The sequence below is a fragment of the Branchiostoma belcheri genome, unplaced genomic scaffold (assembly GCF_001625305.1).
Source record: "Branchiostoma belcheri isolate BF01 breed outbred unplaced genomic scaffold, Haploidv18h27 scaffold64, whole genome shotgun sequence".
Classification (NCBI taxonomy): Eukaryota; Metazoa; Chordata; class Leptocardii; order Amphioxiformes; family Branchiostomatidae; genus Branchiostoma; species Branchiostoma belcheri.
The window spans coordinates 782,648-801,676 of NW_017804287.1; the positions used below are offsets into that span (position 1 = coordinate 782,648).

Genomic DNA, 19,029 nt, shown 5'->3' on the forward strand with positions numbered 1-19,029 from the left:
ATTTTTGGCCCTCTATTGTTGAAACATTAGGTGGGAGGGGTAAAAACCACTGATCACCAGATGTTGTCGTTTCTATCTTGATTTTGCGTTTTAATTATTGATCTGAATGGACATATGATGTTCTCACCATCTTTCTGACAACTGTGAGTAAGGATTCAAAGGATAAAAGGTAAATTTGGATAGATATATGTCTCAGATGTCTCTAAAATTATTGTATAACTACTATAAGTTACCAACTTATATCGTAACAAATAACATATAACTATATTTACAGTAATACGTATATAATGCATTGGTAATATTGGTAGTTGGCTTTATAAAGAAAACTAACACTGACTAATCTAAGGGCCAACATTGGATATGTATATTTTTGAAAGCCAACAGATAAATTTTGCAAGCAAATAAAATTTTTCAGATCCTTTGGATGACACCATTGAAATAGATTGTCTGCCAATTTTTTGTAAATTTAGTTTAATTTTTTTTCTCATTATGCATTATGATTTGTTACAGAATCATATTCCCAAAGGTCAGCTAACATGGCGGCTGTGTGGCAGCAGATTTTGGCGCAGGACGCACGTTATAACGCCTACAGGCTACCGGGCAGTCCACAGTTCCGTGAGTTTTACTTTAAAAACTGACTCATGCTTGTCCAGCAGTGATGGTTACAGGGAGGGTGGGTGAATATTTGGTTACAGTTGATTGACAGGGAGGTCTAGCCTGTGGGTACGTGACAAAGTGCAAGCCGGATGGGAGTAACTGGGTGGTATGTGGAGGAATTTAGTTATAATATGAGGGAGACAAAAAGTCACATTTCGTGCTGTCATGAACTACAGCAAAAGTTTTAAGAATTACATTTACAGTAGACCAAATAACATCTTATTTTATTTCACAGAAGTTTTTCATTGTTTCAGGTACCCAGTACATCCGTCGCAGAAGTCAGCTGCTGAGAGAAAATGCCAAAATTGAAGTAAGTTTTGCCATTAAGATAGATGAGTTAGATAGATGAATCTTGACATACATGTCTGTGTTTTGCTACGGACACACGTGTGCCTCAACTGGAGTAATATCATACAGAGTTTTTGCACTGACTTTCTTAGGTTTATGAATAACTTAACAGCATACTCTGTAACATGATAAATCATTGTGATTGAGATGTTTCCTGATTTTATTTTATTTTGACTTTCATAACAATTAGCCAATTGCAATGTCAACATTTTTTAAGGTTTAACTTCATATTTAGTAGTAGTAATTTACATACTGATTATATAATTTTTTTTTCTTGATGTAACGTTACAGCATGACCCAATAATCAGAAAGCAATATCTAAAGGTCCGAGGACAGATATTGGGTCAGCGATATGGGACGTCTCTATCTGAACAGGGGTAAGTGTATTCTACATATGTACGTATTCCAGTATACATATAACTGTATGTAATACACTGAGGTATACTTTTTACATCCATATACATGTACAAAACTAGTATTTATAATTCCTGTTCCCATATGTAAATGTTGTTTTTACTAATGAGTATCGATTTTAGTATGATTTTTTTTCAGGAAATATAATCATGAAACTATTTATGTTATTCATGATGAAAGTCCAAAATAAATATATATTTATACTATAATTTAGATACATGTGTCAACAGAACATCCACAGTGGTAATTGGTATACATTTGTATGTACTCACTCGCAGGGAATCATTTTCCCTCTTTAGCAAATACATACAAGTATAAATACATACATGTACTTCTTGTACAATAATTCAGCAAAATACTAGTAGTCCCCTGTTTCAAATTGGTAACACCTGCAATCCTGCGTGCATTGAAGCAAAACGACTGGCATGACCTTTCCGTATTGTTTTTGTTGGGCGCCCCAGGGCCATTTTTGACATTAGCATATCAATACACATTCATCCTTCCTGCAAGGCAAAACTAGAAAATCCTGTACATAGTTTGGCGCTATCTGTTTGCCCTATATATGTTGTCAGCATAAGTTAAACATGGTAAAATGTTTTGAGAACCATACACATTCATGTACATTAGAAAGTCAGTTAACAATTAATGTAGCAGCAAATTTTAGTCAGGTTTTTTGAGATGTTGAATGAAAGATTTGCTGTTTACACGTATCTGGACAGCAGCCAACGGAGTCGCAGTGCCAGCAAATGCAGCAGCCGACTCACTCTAGACAGAGAGGTAGGCTCTACATGTGGTTTGTTGTTTTGGTTTTTATAAATCTCAATTCCTGTTGTGAATACTGCCTGGGTGATCAACATTTGCATCTGCTTAAACCCAATATCATCGGGAATGATGTAAACAAAAACAGTGGTCACCCCTATTGTTTCCCATTTTGGACTCAACAAAATTGAGCCAGTTTAGCATGCAAAACTCACTACATTATTACACCTATTGTATTCTGAAGGTTCATTTGCTTGCAGCGGTTTGGATTTATACACTGAATTCTAGGACCTAGAATTCTAGATCATATGATCAGCCCAAAGCCTCATAATAGTAGGCTGTATTTGATAGGCTATGGTGTTTACTGATTTAGAGTTTTGATTCACACGTACAGGAAGGGGACTTTCGCGGCCACCGGCGCTACCACAGCTCTGGGTCGGGCAAGTTCTCACTCCCGTCTCCCACAGAGGACGGACTGGTACCGACACGGGCCGCGGAGGCCAGCAGGTAACTGTGTTTTACATGCTTGTATGTAATATATACTAGTAACGTTACATGTATTCTTCATGTACGATCCGTTGACATGCACAGACACCTACATGGACTTCAAATACTAGATCAATGTAAGAACACTATAGGCCAAAAACATGTAAATCATTCAAGCAGAAAATAAAACAAGAAGCCATAGGCGACAATTCTCCGTGAAGTATTATATATTGCAACAAAAAGAAGTAGCCATTGGCGACAATTCTCTGTGAAGAAAATAAATCGAACAAAGAAAAATTGTTTAAACGCGCGTCGGCTCAGTCATCTTAAGTCGCAACAACCAATCAGAGATGCGAAATGCCGACACGTGACGCGGGATTTGGGGAAGGGCGCGCGATGCCCGAAATATTTTTGCGTCAATATTCAGCGCCGTGTTTCAAGAGATTAATACCGAGAAACAAATTCTTTTCTTGTTTTGAACGCATAAACATGCATTTACGCTAATCTAGTATGATTCAGGGTTACTTTTTTTACCTGCCATGGCCAGATTATCTAAAGATGTATGTATTGTGTGTACAATCTACAGAAAGAGAAATGTACATCAGGTCCGATCATCCGATTTTCATGTTTCGGTTTTTTGGACTCGGTTCATGAACGTATTTTGGTTTGGCTCCTGGAATGTGCGAAAAAAATAGACTCCCGGGACTGTCTACAGGGAACACTCGCACATTCGCGGTGTATCAGGACAGCGCGACTGGTCGTCATTAGCGCAGTAACAGTTGCATAAACGGACGAAACCATTTCAAAGAAATGGGGATGTTTCGAAAATAACCATTTACTCCAATATCAAAACAGCTACGGTAAAAATAAAAAGACGTGCATCATCCCGGACATAATGCAACACCACATGCGAAATTACACAGAAATGCGACGTACGGAAGAATGCGTTTTGGCTGCGAACATCTTCCAAAAAACTTGGCATCTCTTAACCATGGGCAAAAACATCTGGAACCACTTATCAAAACCAACCCGTATCTGCATGAACTTTTTTGAACCCCACTGCTATTCCAAACAACGCGTTTTTCTGGACCATTCCAATTCGCCTCGTAATTGTAGGGGTGCGTCTGCGATATTACATTGACCGCGAAAGCAGCAACGGCAAAAATACACATTCGTGCATCAACACGGGCATGCTCGCAGACGGCGTATAAAATTGCGTGCCGATTACACAAAGAGAACCCAGTGTTTTGACTGCGAACATGAAAAATCAGCCGATCACAACACTCCGTCCGGAGGTCCTGACCTCCTTCACGGAGTAATAATATTAAGGACAAAACTTCTGTCTGTTCCACAGAGCCATGGTTGGTGACAAGACTCTGGATGAAAACTACGCCTTTGCAGGGATGCATCATATTTTTGATCAACACTCAGAAGCAGGTGAATTAATTTTTACATTCTACAAAATTTAATGTATACAACATGTACTATACACATGGGAAGATAACCCTCCCAACTTTAGTGCTTCCTTTAATTTGTACACTTAAATAGTTCACTGAAAATAAACTGAACTACCATCAGAGTACAATAAAGTTTAACTTGAACATTGAAAGTTTATTTCTTATAAATAAATAAACAGTTAGTACATGTAGCAGCCATGTCACTATGATCAGTGACTTTTGTCGTTTTACATAATGTTGAGTAATGTTGGTGTGTTTTTGCTTTCCTGTAGTTATGGCGGTGAAGTTTGCCAACGATGACAAAGCTCGTCTGGCCTGTTGCTCGCTGGACGGCACCCTGTCTGTGTGTCAGGTCATCCCAGAACCTGCCACGGTCCTGTGTGTACTCAAAGGGCACACGTCAGGTGTTACAGGTGGGGAGACACAATTGTATTATGCTAATTAATAAAAATATAAGAAAGTATTCTTTGGTTTTATCCTCCGGTACCGGTGCCACGATAGTATGAGAAACTGTTGCAGTACTAGTTCTGAGGGGTTCTGGGACAGTCTTGATGTACAGGAGAGTGATGCAGCCTTTGTCCTTCTGTTTTGTTCCCAATTGCAAGTTTCTGTTGTTTTGTTGAGTGGGCTTTGTGCGGTTGCCTTGCCTATGGCCCCAAAGGCACCCACAGTACTGATCCTTGAAAGCCTGTTGGACATGTTGTTATTCTGTTTCCCTGCCATGTGGATTTGCCACATTGAAGTTCCATTGGATGCTTCTAAGTGAATTTTCAAAGACTTCAGTTTAGGACATAGTATGTGGCTATGACGTTTACATTTTTTGTCTCCCAACAGATTTTTCCTGGTCGCTGTCCAATGACGTGATAGTGTCATGTTCGCTGGACGGTACAGTGCGGCTGTGGCAGGTGCCAACGGGAACATGTCTGCGTGTAGTCGGGGACTGTGACGGGGCTGAGATCATGTCCTGCGCTTTTCAGCCTGTCAACAACAACATGATCGTTGTATCCTTTGTCACTCACTCACTCACTATCCTTTGTAACACCATATTAAATTTCAATAATGATAACAGCATGTACCTGTATATTATGCTGTTTTCTTTACCTTCCTGAACAGAAGTTTTTGACATTGACAGGAAGTTAAGTCAAAGGTTTAAGGAAATGTTATCCCTTTTCCTGTCTATTGTTTTCTATTGAAAGCATGTCTGTTGCCTTATGTGAGCCAGCGTGAAAATGCTTAATAGATTATTACATATGTTTGTAACCAAGGGATTTAAATATCAAGATCCTCCTTCTTGTAACATATTAGACAACTACATGTAGTTGTGTATTTCTATGTATACACTTGGTTGAATTTTGGGTATATTTTGGGTTTGAGGCAAAAATTCTACACCTTAATTGTCACTCCAGACTGGGAACAAGAAAGGTTTTGTCCATGTTTTAAACTTCTCCACTGGGAAATACGTGAAAGGAGGCAGCAGTAAGGCATCAGGGTCCATCCTCACTATCACATTTGACTCAGGAGGGAAGACACTCTGGATAGGAGATGAAAATGTTTGTACTATCACTTGAAGTTTTTGTATGTAAAAAAATTCTGACTTTCCAAATAATCCACCAACTTTCTTCTGCATTTGCCACCACCACCACCACAACATGTCCATTTTTCTCAACCCCCAAACTTTTTCTACCTCAGTGATTTACAATACTCTTTCCCTTTTCTGCAGGGCTGTGTCTACTCCTTTGCGTTTGACGTTGGGACGGGGAAGTTGTCCCGTGCCCAGCGGCTGGTCGTGTGTGAGGGGCACCCCATCACCTGTATATCTGCTCGCTCCTGGATGAGTCGTGAAGCACGCGATCCCTCGCTGCTCATCAACTGTGGAGCAAACGCCCTCTGTCTGTACAGGTATGTACTGCAGCTGCAGATGTACTAGTACTTCACAATTGATGCATGTACAATGTTTCTCATAGTTTTCAGTGAACCAAGATGAAACAACCAGTTCCAAAGCACTTCCATAAAAGTTGCCTCTTTTACAGTCTTTTGAATACGTAAAATCCATGGCTCTTGCTAGTTTTAACTCAATGTTGCCTAACTGCCTAGTAAAATGATGAAAGCATGTCCCCCCTGCACTCTTAAATTGGAAGAGACATCTTTCAATCAAGTTTGAATTTTTGGGCATTTTCATGCACATACATGTACTATTTAGAATTCACTACCTTCTGAAAATTTTCTTTTCTCTTTATCATGGTAAAATTTTCCAGCACAAAATAATTAAAATGAAATCCTAACCCTTAATTCAGTTACATGTATTCCAACAGCAAATTATCAATCAGATATATTTTTCAATAAATACAAGACAATCAAATATGTACTTCAAATTACTGATTTTCAAATCAATACAGAATTCATTCCAATAAATCAGGTTGTAGTTAAACGAAATCACTGATCAAATATGACAAAAAGGTTGCCGTTTCTGTACTTTGACTTTTGCATGTTATTTTTTCTTGAGTTATCCCACCAGAAAACCACATCCAGGCTCCCCATTAGTCAACAGACTACAGGAATATGCCTCAAGGTAAAGTTGTGTGATAGAAGGAGCCACACTGCTGAAGCAATCAACAGGAATCTCAATATCACAAGAAATAATCAAACACATGCAGCCATGATTTTAAAAAAATCACTGTAAACATAATTAAGGTGAAAAAAATTATAGATTTTTCACAATTGATGATCATACAACTTTCATAATCTCACGACCATTTCACAGTTCAAAGTGTGCCATGTGTAGTCTGATGACCAAGTTTAAGGCCCTTGGCATGTACATACTATACTCCCTCTGAAGAGTTTCCAAGGACCTTAAACAACATTGACTCAGGACTGCTCATGTGCTCTTGGAACTGTGAACAGGCTCACTCTATTCTGGAATTCCTACAATGTGTATTAGTATATTTTTTGTAGCAACTGTAGCTCAAAGAGTCAAATGCACCACACAAACCAATTACAGTTACCATTATATTTTTACCTTGTACATGTATTTGTAACTTCTTCTGTTTTTCTTACACAGGGTGTCGGGGGTAGAAGGCAGTCTGCAGCTGAAGAGAAAGTTTCCCATCAAACAGAGAAACCTGCGGATCCGCAGCGGCTTCTGTCCTCTCATGTCCTTCAGACAAGGGGCATGTGTTGGTACGGAAAACCCCTGTATCTTATACTTTTCCAACCTGATGAAACTATTTTCGGAAGTGCAGTAGGGATTTTTTTTCTTTGATATCTTTAAATAATGTCTGCATGTCATGTCTTATATGATTAACTCAACATGGTGTTTGAAGTACAAAACTAACCACCACCACAGCAGGTTTTGTAGTTACATGTACTGTGTTTAAGGATCATTCTGATATACATGTACTTATTCTGATGCAACTTGTCTTAATGCTAATTTTGTTGAAAGTCATTTTTCACAATGACCTTTCTTCCCACCAGTCAGTGGAAGTGAGGACATGTGTGTGTACTTCTTTGACGTGGAGAGAACCAACAAACCAGTGGTGAATAAACTCCAGGGCCACTCTGCTCCGGTTATAGATGTCAGCTTCAACTATGATGAGAGTCTGCTAGCCTCTGCAGATTCTGAGGTACAAGCTCTTGTTTTTGAATTTTACTGTTTTAAGCTCTGCACGACAAGGGTTAAGTATTATATTCAGAAGTTTATATTGCCTTTTTTTTATCCAAACAGCATGCTTTGTTAAAATATTGTTATACAGGTAGTTTTCAACCTTTGATGTTGCAGGCTTTTTTTTATTTATATGTACTAGTAGTCAGTTATTATGTATTTCCCTTATGTATAAAACCTGCTACAGAAGTTTACTTATTAATGACACTGTTTTGACATTCTTTTATGTCTTAGTCAATTTTGGAAGTAAAATTTACAAGGCTTTTATTCTTAATAGTGTCTAGTTTCATATATGAAATTTCTCATGCTTGTTTTAATTTATTTCCCTACAGGGTATGGTGATAGTTTGGAAGAGAGAACAGAGGTCCTAGCAGTGGCTATATTCATCACAGAATGCATATTCATCTTGATATGCATCTCAATTTATTATCCAAAGTCATCCTGATATATATAATCTATGTGTTAGACATGTACTTAGTATTGAAGTATATGTAAATCGTGTGCACAGAAGTCGATGATGTCACTCACAGGAACTGCTGATGTCACACAATGTTTTGACTAGGGCAGAGAGTGCAACAAATAGTACTTACCTTGACCTTTCAAAGTTACAGACCGTAAATGTTGTTTTCTGTCTAGTTTACTATTCAACCATTTCATTTGCTATATGTACATGTCTTATTAACCAATGCCAAATATTTTTTGCAATTACATTATAGACTTACATACTATGTAAAATGTGTAAATCTTGTATGTATGATATGATTATGTGATATTATTTTTCATATGACCAGAAACTCGCTGAATTAAGTAATGTGCAATGATCTTTATAATTGTCTTGGATATGATATAAATGTTTTTCTAGTTAGAAACAATGGCAAAGTAATGTCTTATTATCATATTAACGTTCATTATCCTAGTAGTCCATGTGGAATGACTGGGACACAAGTATTGTCCAGCCATGCTTATTATTTGTTTGGAAGTTATGCAAACTATAAATCTAACAGTTCATGATAGTTGTTTAAGCTACACAGAGAAGAATCCTTAACCAAAAGTGTTCAGTTATCATTCTGACTACTAGTACAGGCCTTCGATAGTTTCATTTGAAACAATGTTCTATAACGTTACTGCAATACATTCAGGCACGGAAATAAAGAAAACACATTAACATGTAGCTTGTCATTTGAAAAATGGCTTCTTTAAAAATTATGTCTGCACTGGTTATTGTTGGAGACTTTGTACTACATCCTGTTTTCAGTTTAAAGACTTTATATACCCTTTTAGTCTATATGTTCTAAATGCTCTATAACATCAAGCATGCAGATTCCTGGCTATTGGTTAGTTTCCGTTGTTCGGTAGTTAGTACATGCATATACAATACTAGTATCCAATGTTAAATCTATTAGTACTGACCAAGCTAAGGAATGGGAAGGTAAACATTATGCAGATGTCACCACTCTAATTTCTATTTTGCCTCTGTACTTCAGAGTTGGTCAGATGCAGCTAACGGATCGATCTACTGGTACACTGTTTAGTCGCCATTGTACTGGCAAACCCTACAGCGGCTGATGGCTGATCCGGACCCGCTGGAGCCGGAAATCCCGACGGAGGAGCCGGACGTCCCGCTGGAGGAGTCGGAAGACCTGCTGGATCCGGAAGACCCGTCGGATCCGGAAGCCTGAAGCCAGAGGGATGACTGGTCCTCGGGCTCCTCACAGCCCTGGCTGCTGTTACAGGTGACCAGCGGCTTCTCACGGTACACAGGCAGGCAGCTTCCCGGGCTGCTGATGAACGTTCCGCCCGCACCGCCATCGGCAGAGTGCTGGATGGGATATTGAAAATAGATGTGTTGATGATGTTGCAGTTGAGACTGTCAGTTAATGCAAGGACGTTTATAAAACATGCATGCATTAACTGACAGTCTCAACGTTTATAAAATGTCCTTGCTTGGTTAATGTTACGAACTATTTTTTTTCAAATCTGCCTGTCAACACGATGAATCGAGAAGGTTTAGATGGACTGGATTGTCTTGATATTGCCATGAGACCTTGAGATAATTAGATGTTGGTCCCCCTGGTACTGCAGTTCTAGTGCTACTTCTGGTTTTGATCTCATGATCTGGACATGCTAGGGTCACAAATTACTAGTATGTATGGTAGATAACTCTCGTTGCTGGAATCGTACTAACACATCTTATGCCTGGAATGCCTGATGTAATCAAAGTACTCACCATGACAAAACTGTACCCAGTCCACAGACTGATCCACCCCGGGCTACAGTCCGGTATGGTGCCGGTCTGACTGTGGATGGCCTGTTGTTCCACGGCCACGTGAGTCTGGCACACCACACACCGGCCCACCGCCCGCGCTCTGGCGTCGTCGCTCTGGTCCTGTCCAACTGTCGGCGGATGGATTCCTGCGGCAAGACGTTACGGCTTGAATTTTCTAGCGACCAATAGACTGTTGCAAGAGTTTTGCCCCCTTTATGATTTTAACGGTGTTGCTCAATGGAACTATAAGCCTATTCGCCATTACTAGTGCGCCTGCGCGGAGTTTACTTAGCGACGTAGAATTGGAGATAAACAAACCCGCGGCCGCAATCGTCCCCAGCGCCAGCGTATGTCTCGATTTCCAGCTTACACACGGCGTTACCGGTGGTGGCCCGCCTTGGGCTGAGTTCCAACGATGTTCTGGACCTATCTTGCCTAAAATATCGCGATATCTTTATCTTCAAGTGGATTTACGGTACGTTTTTTGACGGTATCCAAGCTAGCGCTAGCGCCTAATTACTTATGCATGCCCCCCTCCCCCATCCTGCACGCCTTCCGTCTTCACGTTTTCCGCTCAATTTTCCGGGCCAATCTCGATAAAACGAGTTTTGGAATACCTTTTTTCGTGTAAGAGTGGTTATTTGTGTAAGATAATGGTGGAATTTTTCAGTTTTAGTCGGTAAAAATTGTAAATAAACTGCATGAGCTTTGTCTTCAGAAGACCGATACACTACGTGTTCTTGTGTCACCCCAAGCACATAGAGCTTTCTAACCACAATCCTCACCGTCTCACCACGACATTATTACCGATTAAAATAATGATTTAGGAATAGTACAAGCAGTGATGACATCTATATGTTTATAAATATTTAGTGTGGTTTTCGTAGCGGGATACGTAGGGCCATGGGGGTTTTGTGCATGCAAATGCCATTGCATTAGTGCATTCAAGACTTGATGTTTTGAACGTAAATCCATCAACTTTTGGTTCAATTTTTCTCTCTTCTTCTTTTTACAGTGTTACTTTCCCGACCTCAACATGAAGCTGTGTGCAGTAGTGAATTGCAGCAATTCAACTTACCATCTAGAAAAATGGAAGAGACATGCCAAATACATGGTACAAAAAGTGGACCATTTTCCTATGAGAAGAAAAAAACCTCATGCTAGGAGAAGAGGGAATAAACTTATGAACAAGCTTGAAGCCAAACCCAGATGGAATATACTAAAAATACAAGTACACTTAGGTTCTGAAATGGTTACATGAAAGTATATTGTAACCCGCACATAAACAGTGCTGCAAATTGTAATCATGACAGATATTTTATGTACTGAATTTTGATAGTTCTGTGCAGTAATACTGCTAAACTGGTACAGACTTTTAGTCTAACAAGGGTCTGCTGTAAATAGATTCAATATGATTATCTTTTCACTTATTAACTTGAATTAGTGGAAAATAATATATTTGAACATGATGTCAAGTCATTAACATTATATTTACCACTTAAGATACCTTTTTCCGCATGCAGTTGAGAAAGCTGTGGTGAACTGGTGTAGTTGACTCCTTCGTGCCTGCACCATAGGTGCTCCCAGTGATGGTCTAAGTACTAGTACTTAAGTTTAGATCTTTTCCACTGACTGTTGACCATAAGATCAGGTGTATGTAGAGAACTCCAGTCATTTACACTACTTACACCAAACACCTGACCCCTGCGTTTGGATCTTGAAAGTGGAATATTTAATTTGTAACTACTCTCTTGTTGTTTTCCTGACCAAACACAAGAAAAAGAAGTCAGTTAACTGCATCGACAGTACTACATACTCACTCACATTCACTATCCGGTTTATTGTCTAAATCTAAATAATATTTGCTAGACAGCATAGGTTGTACGATGGCGATTACTAGATTACTGTAAACATTCACACTGTGATAGAAAACATACAAGCACCGTTAAACATAAACTTACTGTGTTAACACACAAACAGCTCTGCAATCAAAGTGATGTAGAAAATATAATGCCACAGCACTTGGCTCAGATAGTTGATGAAGACAGATATAGTTGAAAACTCAAATTTCTTGAGTTGGAGAACAGTCTTTTTCAAATAAAATATGTAACTTACCAACTCAGATAACCTTTCAATTACTATTTCCCTGGACACTGATTGTACTGTTACATACATGTATATACTATAAAGAAAACAAAACAAGCACCATTTTGATATTTTTCTTATTCCCATATCTCTCTATATGTGGACAGCACTTAATGAATGGTGCATAGGAAATATAATATTAAATATACAATGCCATATATGTTGAGAAAGACCTGTACACTAACACAAGTATTACTGGCAACATGCAACAATCCTTTACTAAACACAAGGTTCTTCAAAGAAAATTAATGCCATGGTTGCTTGAATACTACTGTTATGTCTTGGGTTCTGTATCCTGGGTCTGTGGACAAGTTCGTCTCCGCGGCCAAGACAGTGTGGACTAAGGAGGTAAGATGTGCCTAGTCGTTTGAGGAAGCAATTTCTGTCTGCAGTTGGGGTAATATGGTGGTAAGGGACTTCGCTTACCCATTCAAAGTCGAAGTAGGAGTATGTTTTCTCCTCATCATAGTCGCCCGACAGCCGTTTACGTAGTATGGGAGGCACGGCCGGCTCGCTAAACTCATGATCAGTGCTGGGCCGATTTTTAAGTGCGGGGGGAGGGGCATCCTTTGACGTCGTCCTTCGGTTCGACGAACTACCCTTCCGTGAAGCCCACCGGGCCGAGAATAGGTGAGTTTTTTCATTCTTGACTATAATTCTTGACATTCACAACTGAACCTGCTGCTGTCTTCGGCGAATTCGGCAACCGCGTCGTGATTCTTTTAAGCATACGAAGTTGTATGCGCCTTGAAGTTGTAGGCTTTTCCCCCTGGACGTGACTCGCGGAAACGCCTTGAAAACCGGCAGTTACCGGCAGTCTAACCTCAACCAAGAAACGTCTGTCATCTTTGCCGTCCAATAAGATATAAAATCTCCACTTACGGCCCGGGTAAACTCATTTTTTTTAGCTACGTAGCGGGATTCGACACCCGCGCTCGCTGTGTCGCGGGGCGACGCGGTTTTGTTTATCTCTCAAAATGGCGGATATTACCCATCATGCATTTCGCGCCGGTAATGGCGAATAGGCTTATTCAGTTGGGGTTGGTCCGCGCCAAGACAACAGTTTGCCGGCCCGCTTTTCCTGGTAGAGGCTACAAAAATCTTGCAGAGAAGAAATTTGGTGCAACCCTCTAACAGATAACCCGGGTGCCATCATCCTCCGGAGTTTCCGCCCGCTCCCTAATGTCGCTGGGCACAAGAGGAGGATGGTACCCAGGCTATCTAACAGATATATGAATAGAAGAAACCGTACTTACCAGAGGACAGCCATGATGTGCTGACTTCCACCGTGCGGTTCTCACAGACGTTACGAGCCGTGCAGGACATGACGGGAGACGTGCTGAACCGTACCAGGCACGAGCCCAGGGAACCTATTGGACAAGAAAAATTAACAACACTCCAGGCTTATGTTTAAATCAGCTCCACCCCTGAGGAGTTGCGAAAAATCACTGGATTTCAAAAGACAATGGTATTATAATAGCTGTGTAAAGGCTTTTTCCTGTTAACCTTTTAACAATACTTAATGTCAGTTGTTGATGAATAGTGTTTGTAAACAGTTAGATACATTGTATTAATAGATATAAAACAAAAACTATGACTAAAACGACGCACAACGAGACTTGCACATGAAACAAATGAAATAAAATCACTTCCACCCAAAACAGTACATCCGTTCCCGGAAGAAAAAGGATGATACGAATGGTGATGACAAACCTAGATCTTGGTTCCCTGTGATAGTGTTTCCGCCCAGCTGCACCAGACTGAAGCCCTGGTACAGGGGAGTCTGGTGGTCCAGACAGGACGGCAAGGAGTCCGTCTGACTGTGGATGGTGATCAAGACAACCGTCATGGACCGGTGCGGGAGATGCCCTGTAGTATAAACAAGCATTCATGGTAAAGAACAAATCAGGTATTTAATTATAGGCGATTTAGTATTGGACCAACTAGATGTATCTAATTTCGAAGCAGATTCTCTGGGGCAAGGGGAGTTTATATTGGTTGGTCGCCTGTAACAATTGGCCTACTCATTGGGTGGCGTATTGGACCAATGTGATTCTGTCTTGCCGATTTTGATACTGCATTGCAGGCGTCTCTAGCTTTACTTTTGGGTACCACCCATAAATAGCTAGAACCGGAAATTTTCGTTAGCGACATCAAATTTTGCCTCACAGATATCAGCATGATATGAGATACACAGGATTGATTCAACTTACTGCATTAAAAAAGACCAGAAAATTGAATTTGAAATCCACTTTTCTTACCCTGAAATTGCATTGGATTCCTTTAATAAATTCGCTCTATATATGCCCCTTCTTTACCTGGTTGAAAGAGCCCGGTCCCGGATGTTGGCTGCCCACCGTCCAGACTGACGGGGAAGAGAATGATGACAGACCCTGCGCCTGTGTGGGGGAAAGAAACCATACATACTGAAATTCACGATTTTACTTTTATATTCACGGTTTTCGCGGTCACCTCTATACCCAGAATTTATCATCACCGCTAACAAATAATTCGCCGACTTAGTTGAATAGTATGATAATGATAATGTTACTGATGTTAGGATGTGTGAGCTCTAGCGTGAGTACATGTCAATATTGCACCCGCATTTAGAAAGAGCTCTATTGCATCAAGGAGGTTGAATTGATGTGCATAAAACAATTCAATTTAAGTTACACTTACTTAAAGAGATTATCAGTGCATTTCCAACATTTGAATAACCTGATAGATATGCATCCTTTGTGTTATATATACGCACAATATTGAAAGAAAACAAGGGAGGGGAATATCCTGCACCTGCGTTTTTACTTATTTCCTAATGAAATAAATGAAGTAAAAAAATGAGATGTAGACAGATTTCATGTTTACCTGGCTCTCCCTTCTGTCCAAACTCTCCCTTAAGCCCAACCTCGCCTTTCTGTCCAATTTCTCCCTTCTGACCGACTTCGCCTTTTGGTCCTAATGGAGTGTAGTGCACAAAGGGATAAAGGAAAATTAAAATAATGGTGTATTTAGGTGAGACAGGGTTAGGATCAAGATGTGTTCAGCTGACTTAAAAAAAACAACACATTTTTTCTAACTCCAAACAATACACAAGTCATGGCGACGCACATATTATTCATGACCACATGATGTGAAGATATGACCATGAGGTATATGCAATGCGATGTACATGTATACAGCACGCAAATCACCTTTAGTTAGCAGTCAATGTATATTCACCTTGGGGTCCGATTGGACCAATACTGCAATCACCCTTTGGTCCCACTGGTCCTATAGGGCCCACCGGTCCAATCATTCCTGTAAAAATTGTTGTACGTTACTTCAATTCATTATTTCTAAAAAGAAAATAGATCAAAACTGCAGCCTGATGTTTATTTGGCGCTCTGCTCGACTCATGTGCCTAGGTTAGTGGACCATCTTTTTACACTTTTCTGGTTCCTCTTCTTATGTTTCTTCTTCTGGCATCATTGCTTGGAGTGATGAACGACTGCGCATCCGTTAGTAATAAGTTATCCGGTTCACAAAAACGTAAGGAAAGAAAATGATAATAAAGAAGAGGACATAAACAACTGGTTTTGTGTGTGCAAAGGACGAGACTTTTTGCAAGATTAAGATAAAGCTTTTAAAAGTGGTTTTACAAAGTCAACATTCTGCAAGACCGACCGTATTTTTTCAGACTTCGGGAGTTAACAGTAGTATTTACACTAGTAGAAAATAGGCAGGTAAGGGTCAAATACAGGTGTTGATCTTATGATCTCTTATTACCTTTCGGTCCGATAGGGCCGATGATACCCTGGTCACCCTTTAAGCCGACTGGTCCTGGATCGCCTGCAACGCCATACATATGCATGAGACAGCTATATTTCTACTGAACGTCGCTAGATGTCGTTGTATGGAAAGGACAACATTTAACCAATGGGCATACAAAGTAATGTCACATTCCATGTAGATATACAAGACGATTACCTTTAACGCCATTTTGCCCAGGAGAACCGACGGGTCCCTGTGGTCCAGGAAGTCCACGTTCACCTTTACTACCCTGGGGGGGGGGGGGGCGACAACAGAAAGATCAGTATGAAAGGAACATTTGATAGGCCCCAACACCATACCGTGAAGAAATACTACAGTAATCACAGGAAACATAAAAGTATTAATCAATTAATTTGTTCATTCATTTGGTATTCTGCGGTGCCTCCACAAAATACCCAAATGCATACAAACATGGCTGACAGCTGTGTATCTAAATGCACCTGTAAGGCGTCATATCTTTATCACCTCCACTTCCTCCATTGCACTCATTTGCAACGTAACGGGGTAGAGTTTATGGAACCTGCTTTGTACAGATATGATTGGAAATGTACGTTTTGTAGCATCGCAATGTTATATAATGCAGCTTTTAAACATCGAAAATTATCTTACCGGACTTCCAGTACGACCGGGCGGACCACGAAGCCCCGTCGAGCCTTTTGCACCCGGGGGCCCCACCAGGCCACGGAAGCCCATGGAGCCCTTTTGGCCTTTTGGACCAGGATATCCCCTCGGACCGGGTGGGCCTGGAAGGCCTCTTCCACCAGTAGGGCCAGGGTACCCCCGGTACCCTCTCGTGCCGGGAGGACCAGTCCGGCCAGGCGGGCCTGTATAGCCCCTGGGGCCGGGCGGGCCGGGCGGACCTGGCGGTGTCCTTCGGCGACGTCTACGCCAGCCATCTAAACAAAGACGTATCAGTAGTGTATTATATCAATCAGTATTTTTTTTACCCAAAAAATATGTTATTCACAGTACATATATATGGACGCATCTTCATATTTCGTATTTGTCGCTTGGCTTGAGAAATAAGAAGAAACTTAGCAAAAACAAAATGTTTTCCTTCAGCTAGCGATACATAAATGGCATCGTTAAATGTACATAACATAAAATGAGCCCTCAAAATGCATTATACTCCGTTAACGTTACGTTGCATGAGTTGTATTTTACCCGTCAACCGCATATTGATATATCAGGTAATTGTTAACAGATCAGAGAGTCTCGAAACTCACCACTGACGACGAGAAGTGCAGAAATGATGAGAAGACAGAGCAGGAACTTCGGGCTCATGATTGTCCCTTTGTGATGTCAGGCTATATGAATATTAAATATTGATATATTTTGTTTGTTTTGTTTATTGATAAAACTTTTGTGTGTGTGTGTGTGTGTGTGTGTGTGTGTTTATTTGAAAGTACAAAAAGTATGCGAGTTTCAATTTACAACATGAAAATAATTTAAGGTTGTCTTTCTGGGTGTAGTCGGGGCTTTTTCTTTTTCACCCGCCAAATTGTTGTTGGTAAGTAGCAAGAACATATTGGTAATACGATGCATAATCCCCCCGTGTTGTGGTCCTAGACAAGTAATACGTTATAAAGTCATTTTCAAGACTCGCGAACTTGAAAGAAACTCTAAATTAAATTTTCTTGACATTGAAAACAGGGAAGTTGTCTTCTGTATTCTACGTTTTGAGATATAATCGAATATATATAACTCATTTACTTCAGGCACTGCTTTGGTTCTCCCTTAGCCTGAGAACAAAGACATTTTGTTGTGCTCAAATGCTCACTTGTTATGTTACCGTTACGGTTCATTCATCGATAGTTCTCAAATGTTTACATAGGCGTCGTCTTACAAGGTGTTATAGCTACAGATTGACCCACGGACCGTTTACGGTCAGAAGAGCATGTCAAGAGATGTTTATATTCTCGACGCGTACTTAGGCGAAAGCGTTTCCACGAAAAGGAAGTAAAACTTTGTGAAAAATAAGTTCGGTCAACCGCCATGACGGTCATCGGTAAAAACATCTGCGCCACAAATGCAACGTTTCACAAAATACAGTACTCTCGGTTTAAGCTCTTACTAAATCAGGTATTGGATACTGCGATAAATAAACCGAACCTTCTTTAAAAGGAAAGAATTTTAAAGAAGCTGAAATTTATCCTGAAAACTCTTCAAGATGGCAATACGCGTATGACGGAAATCATAGAAGTCCTGTGCAGTCACTTTAGTTTTCACACTTTTCTAAGCGTACGAGAATCTAGTAGCCAATCTAAAGAATCTAGGGTAAATTTCAAAATTATCGGATGGCAGCACTCTTTTCTATTCGTCACAAGAGCTTGAAGCTTTGTGTATTAAGGAAATATGCGAAACCCAACGTACATATGACTTCCCCTTTTTACCTTAGCACTGACTTTGATGCTTTTCTCACGCAAGGAAAAGAAAAGTACTATTACATATGCATATGATCGTTAAAATTGAATTAAAATCTGCAATTCCACTGCAAATTGGGTTGGCAAAGGACGTTCTAAAAGTTACTAATAGTCAGAATTGTATTTCAGGAAATAGGCTGAGCCCAACGCACACATGACTTCCCTTTTTTACCTTAGCATTGATTTTGACGCTTATCTCTTGTAAGAAAAGTTACCTTCTTCATACAAGTAGATACTTCAACGCCGGGCTATTTACTATTGCGTGATCGTTAATGTTTTAAATCAAAATCTTCTACACCAAAATGGGCATGGATGTTGTAAAAGTTTGTCAAAATTCAAAAAGTTTATCATTCTCGTAGAAAAAAATGAAAGAACTACTCAAAAGGTGATCAACAAAACTTGAAATAGTATTTTGAATATATTCTTAATTGTCTTCCGCCCTCCTTATATATAAAGATATCTTAACTAATTACAGAAAAGTTCTTACCTGTGATTCTTCTCTCCGTCCAAACGTCTTGCGGCTGTCCTTATAGTTGAAGTCTGCCTTCACCTGTCTTTTAGTGTCATGGAAGACCTGTACCATTTATAAATAGGGGTGCGATTTTT

At 40.0% G+C, this 19,029-nt stretch overlaps 2 protein-coding genes and 1 long non-coding RNA gene across 4 annotated transcripts; 2 read left to right on the top strand and 1 right to left on the bottom strand.

Moving 5' to 3' along the window:
* The first annotated feature begins 18 nt into the window (after positions 1-18).
* On the top strand, positions 19-8,258 carry LOC109483364 (WD repeat-containing protein 13-like). Of its 2 annotated transcripts, XM_019786365.1 has the most exons (14): positions 19-169; positions 511-615; positions 912-967; positions 1,297-1,382; positions 2,139-2,196; positions 2,573-2,685; positions 4,019-4,101; positions 4,394-4,534; positions 4,956-5,122; positions 5,528-5,671; positions 5,842-6,020; positions 7,180-7,298; positions 7,593-7,741; positions 8,112-8,258. In XM_019786365.1, the coding sequence occupies exons 2-14, from the start codon at positions 537-539 to the stop codon at positions 8,148-8,150; spliced, it is 1,413 nt and encodes a 470-aa protein (XP_019641924.1). In that variant the 5' UTR covers positions 19-169; positions 511-536; the 3' UTR covers positions 8,151-8,258. The 2 variants fall into 2 exon arrangements, with proteins under 2 accessions (XP_019641924.1, XP_019641923.1); XM_019786364.1 differs by lacking the exons at positions 19-169; positions 511-615; positions 912-967; positions 1,297-1,382 and adding an exon at positions 6,625-6,690 and having other exon boundaries at positions 1,907-2,196.
* Positions 8,180-19,029, bottom strand: LOC109483358 (collagen alpha-1(IV) chain-like). The gene is made up of 12 exons (XM_019786355.1): positions 18,911-19,029; positions 17,227-17,307; positions 16,610-16,896; positions 16,157-16,229; positions 15,956-16,018; positions 15,410-15,487; positions 15,056-15,145; positions 14,509-14,589; positions 13,904-14,059; positions 13,447-13,560; positions 10,007-10,191; positions 8,180-9,598 (listed from the first exon to the last, which is right to left on the bottom strand). The coding sequence occupies exons 2-12, from the start codon at positions 17,282-17,284 to the stop codon at positions 9,308-9,310; spliced, it is 1,476 nt and encodes a 491-aa protein (XP_019641914.1). The 5' UTR covers positions 17,285-17,307; positions 18,911-19,029; the 3' UTR covers positions 8,180-9,307.
* LOC109483417 lies at positions 10,345-12,039 on the top strand. The gene is made up of 2 exons (XR_002141010.1): positions 10,345-10,520; positions 11,061-12,039. It is a non-coding gene; the product is annotated as an uncharacterized LOC109483417 (long non-coding RNA).

Coding starts and splice junctions, on each gene's coding strand:
- LOC109483364 (XM_019786365.1), top strand. CDS start 537: ATGGCGGCTGTGTGGCAGCAGATTTTGGCGCAGGACGCACGTTATAAC. Junction 968..1,296: donor GAGAAAATGCCAAAATTGAA/GTAAGTTTTGCC, acceptor GTAACGTTACAG/CATGACCCAATAATCAGAAA. Junction 6,021..7,179: donor AACGCCCTCTGTCTGTACAG/GTATGTACTGCA, acceptor TTTCTTACACAG/GGTGTCGGGGGTAGAAGGCA.
- LOC109483358 (XM_019786355.1), bottom strand. CDS start 17,284: ATGAGCCCGAAGTTCCTGCTCTGTCTTCTCATCATTTCTGCACTTCTC. Junction 14,590..15,055: donor TGGACAGAAGGGAGAGCCAG/GTAAACATGAAA, acceptor TCCCCCACACAG/GCGCAGGGTCTGTCATCATT. Junction 9,599..10,006: donor CTGGGTACAGTTTTGTCATG/GTGAGTACTTTG, acceptor TATCCCATCCAG/CACTCTGCCGATGGCGGTGC.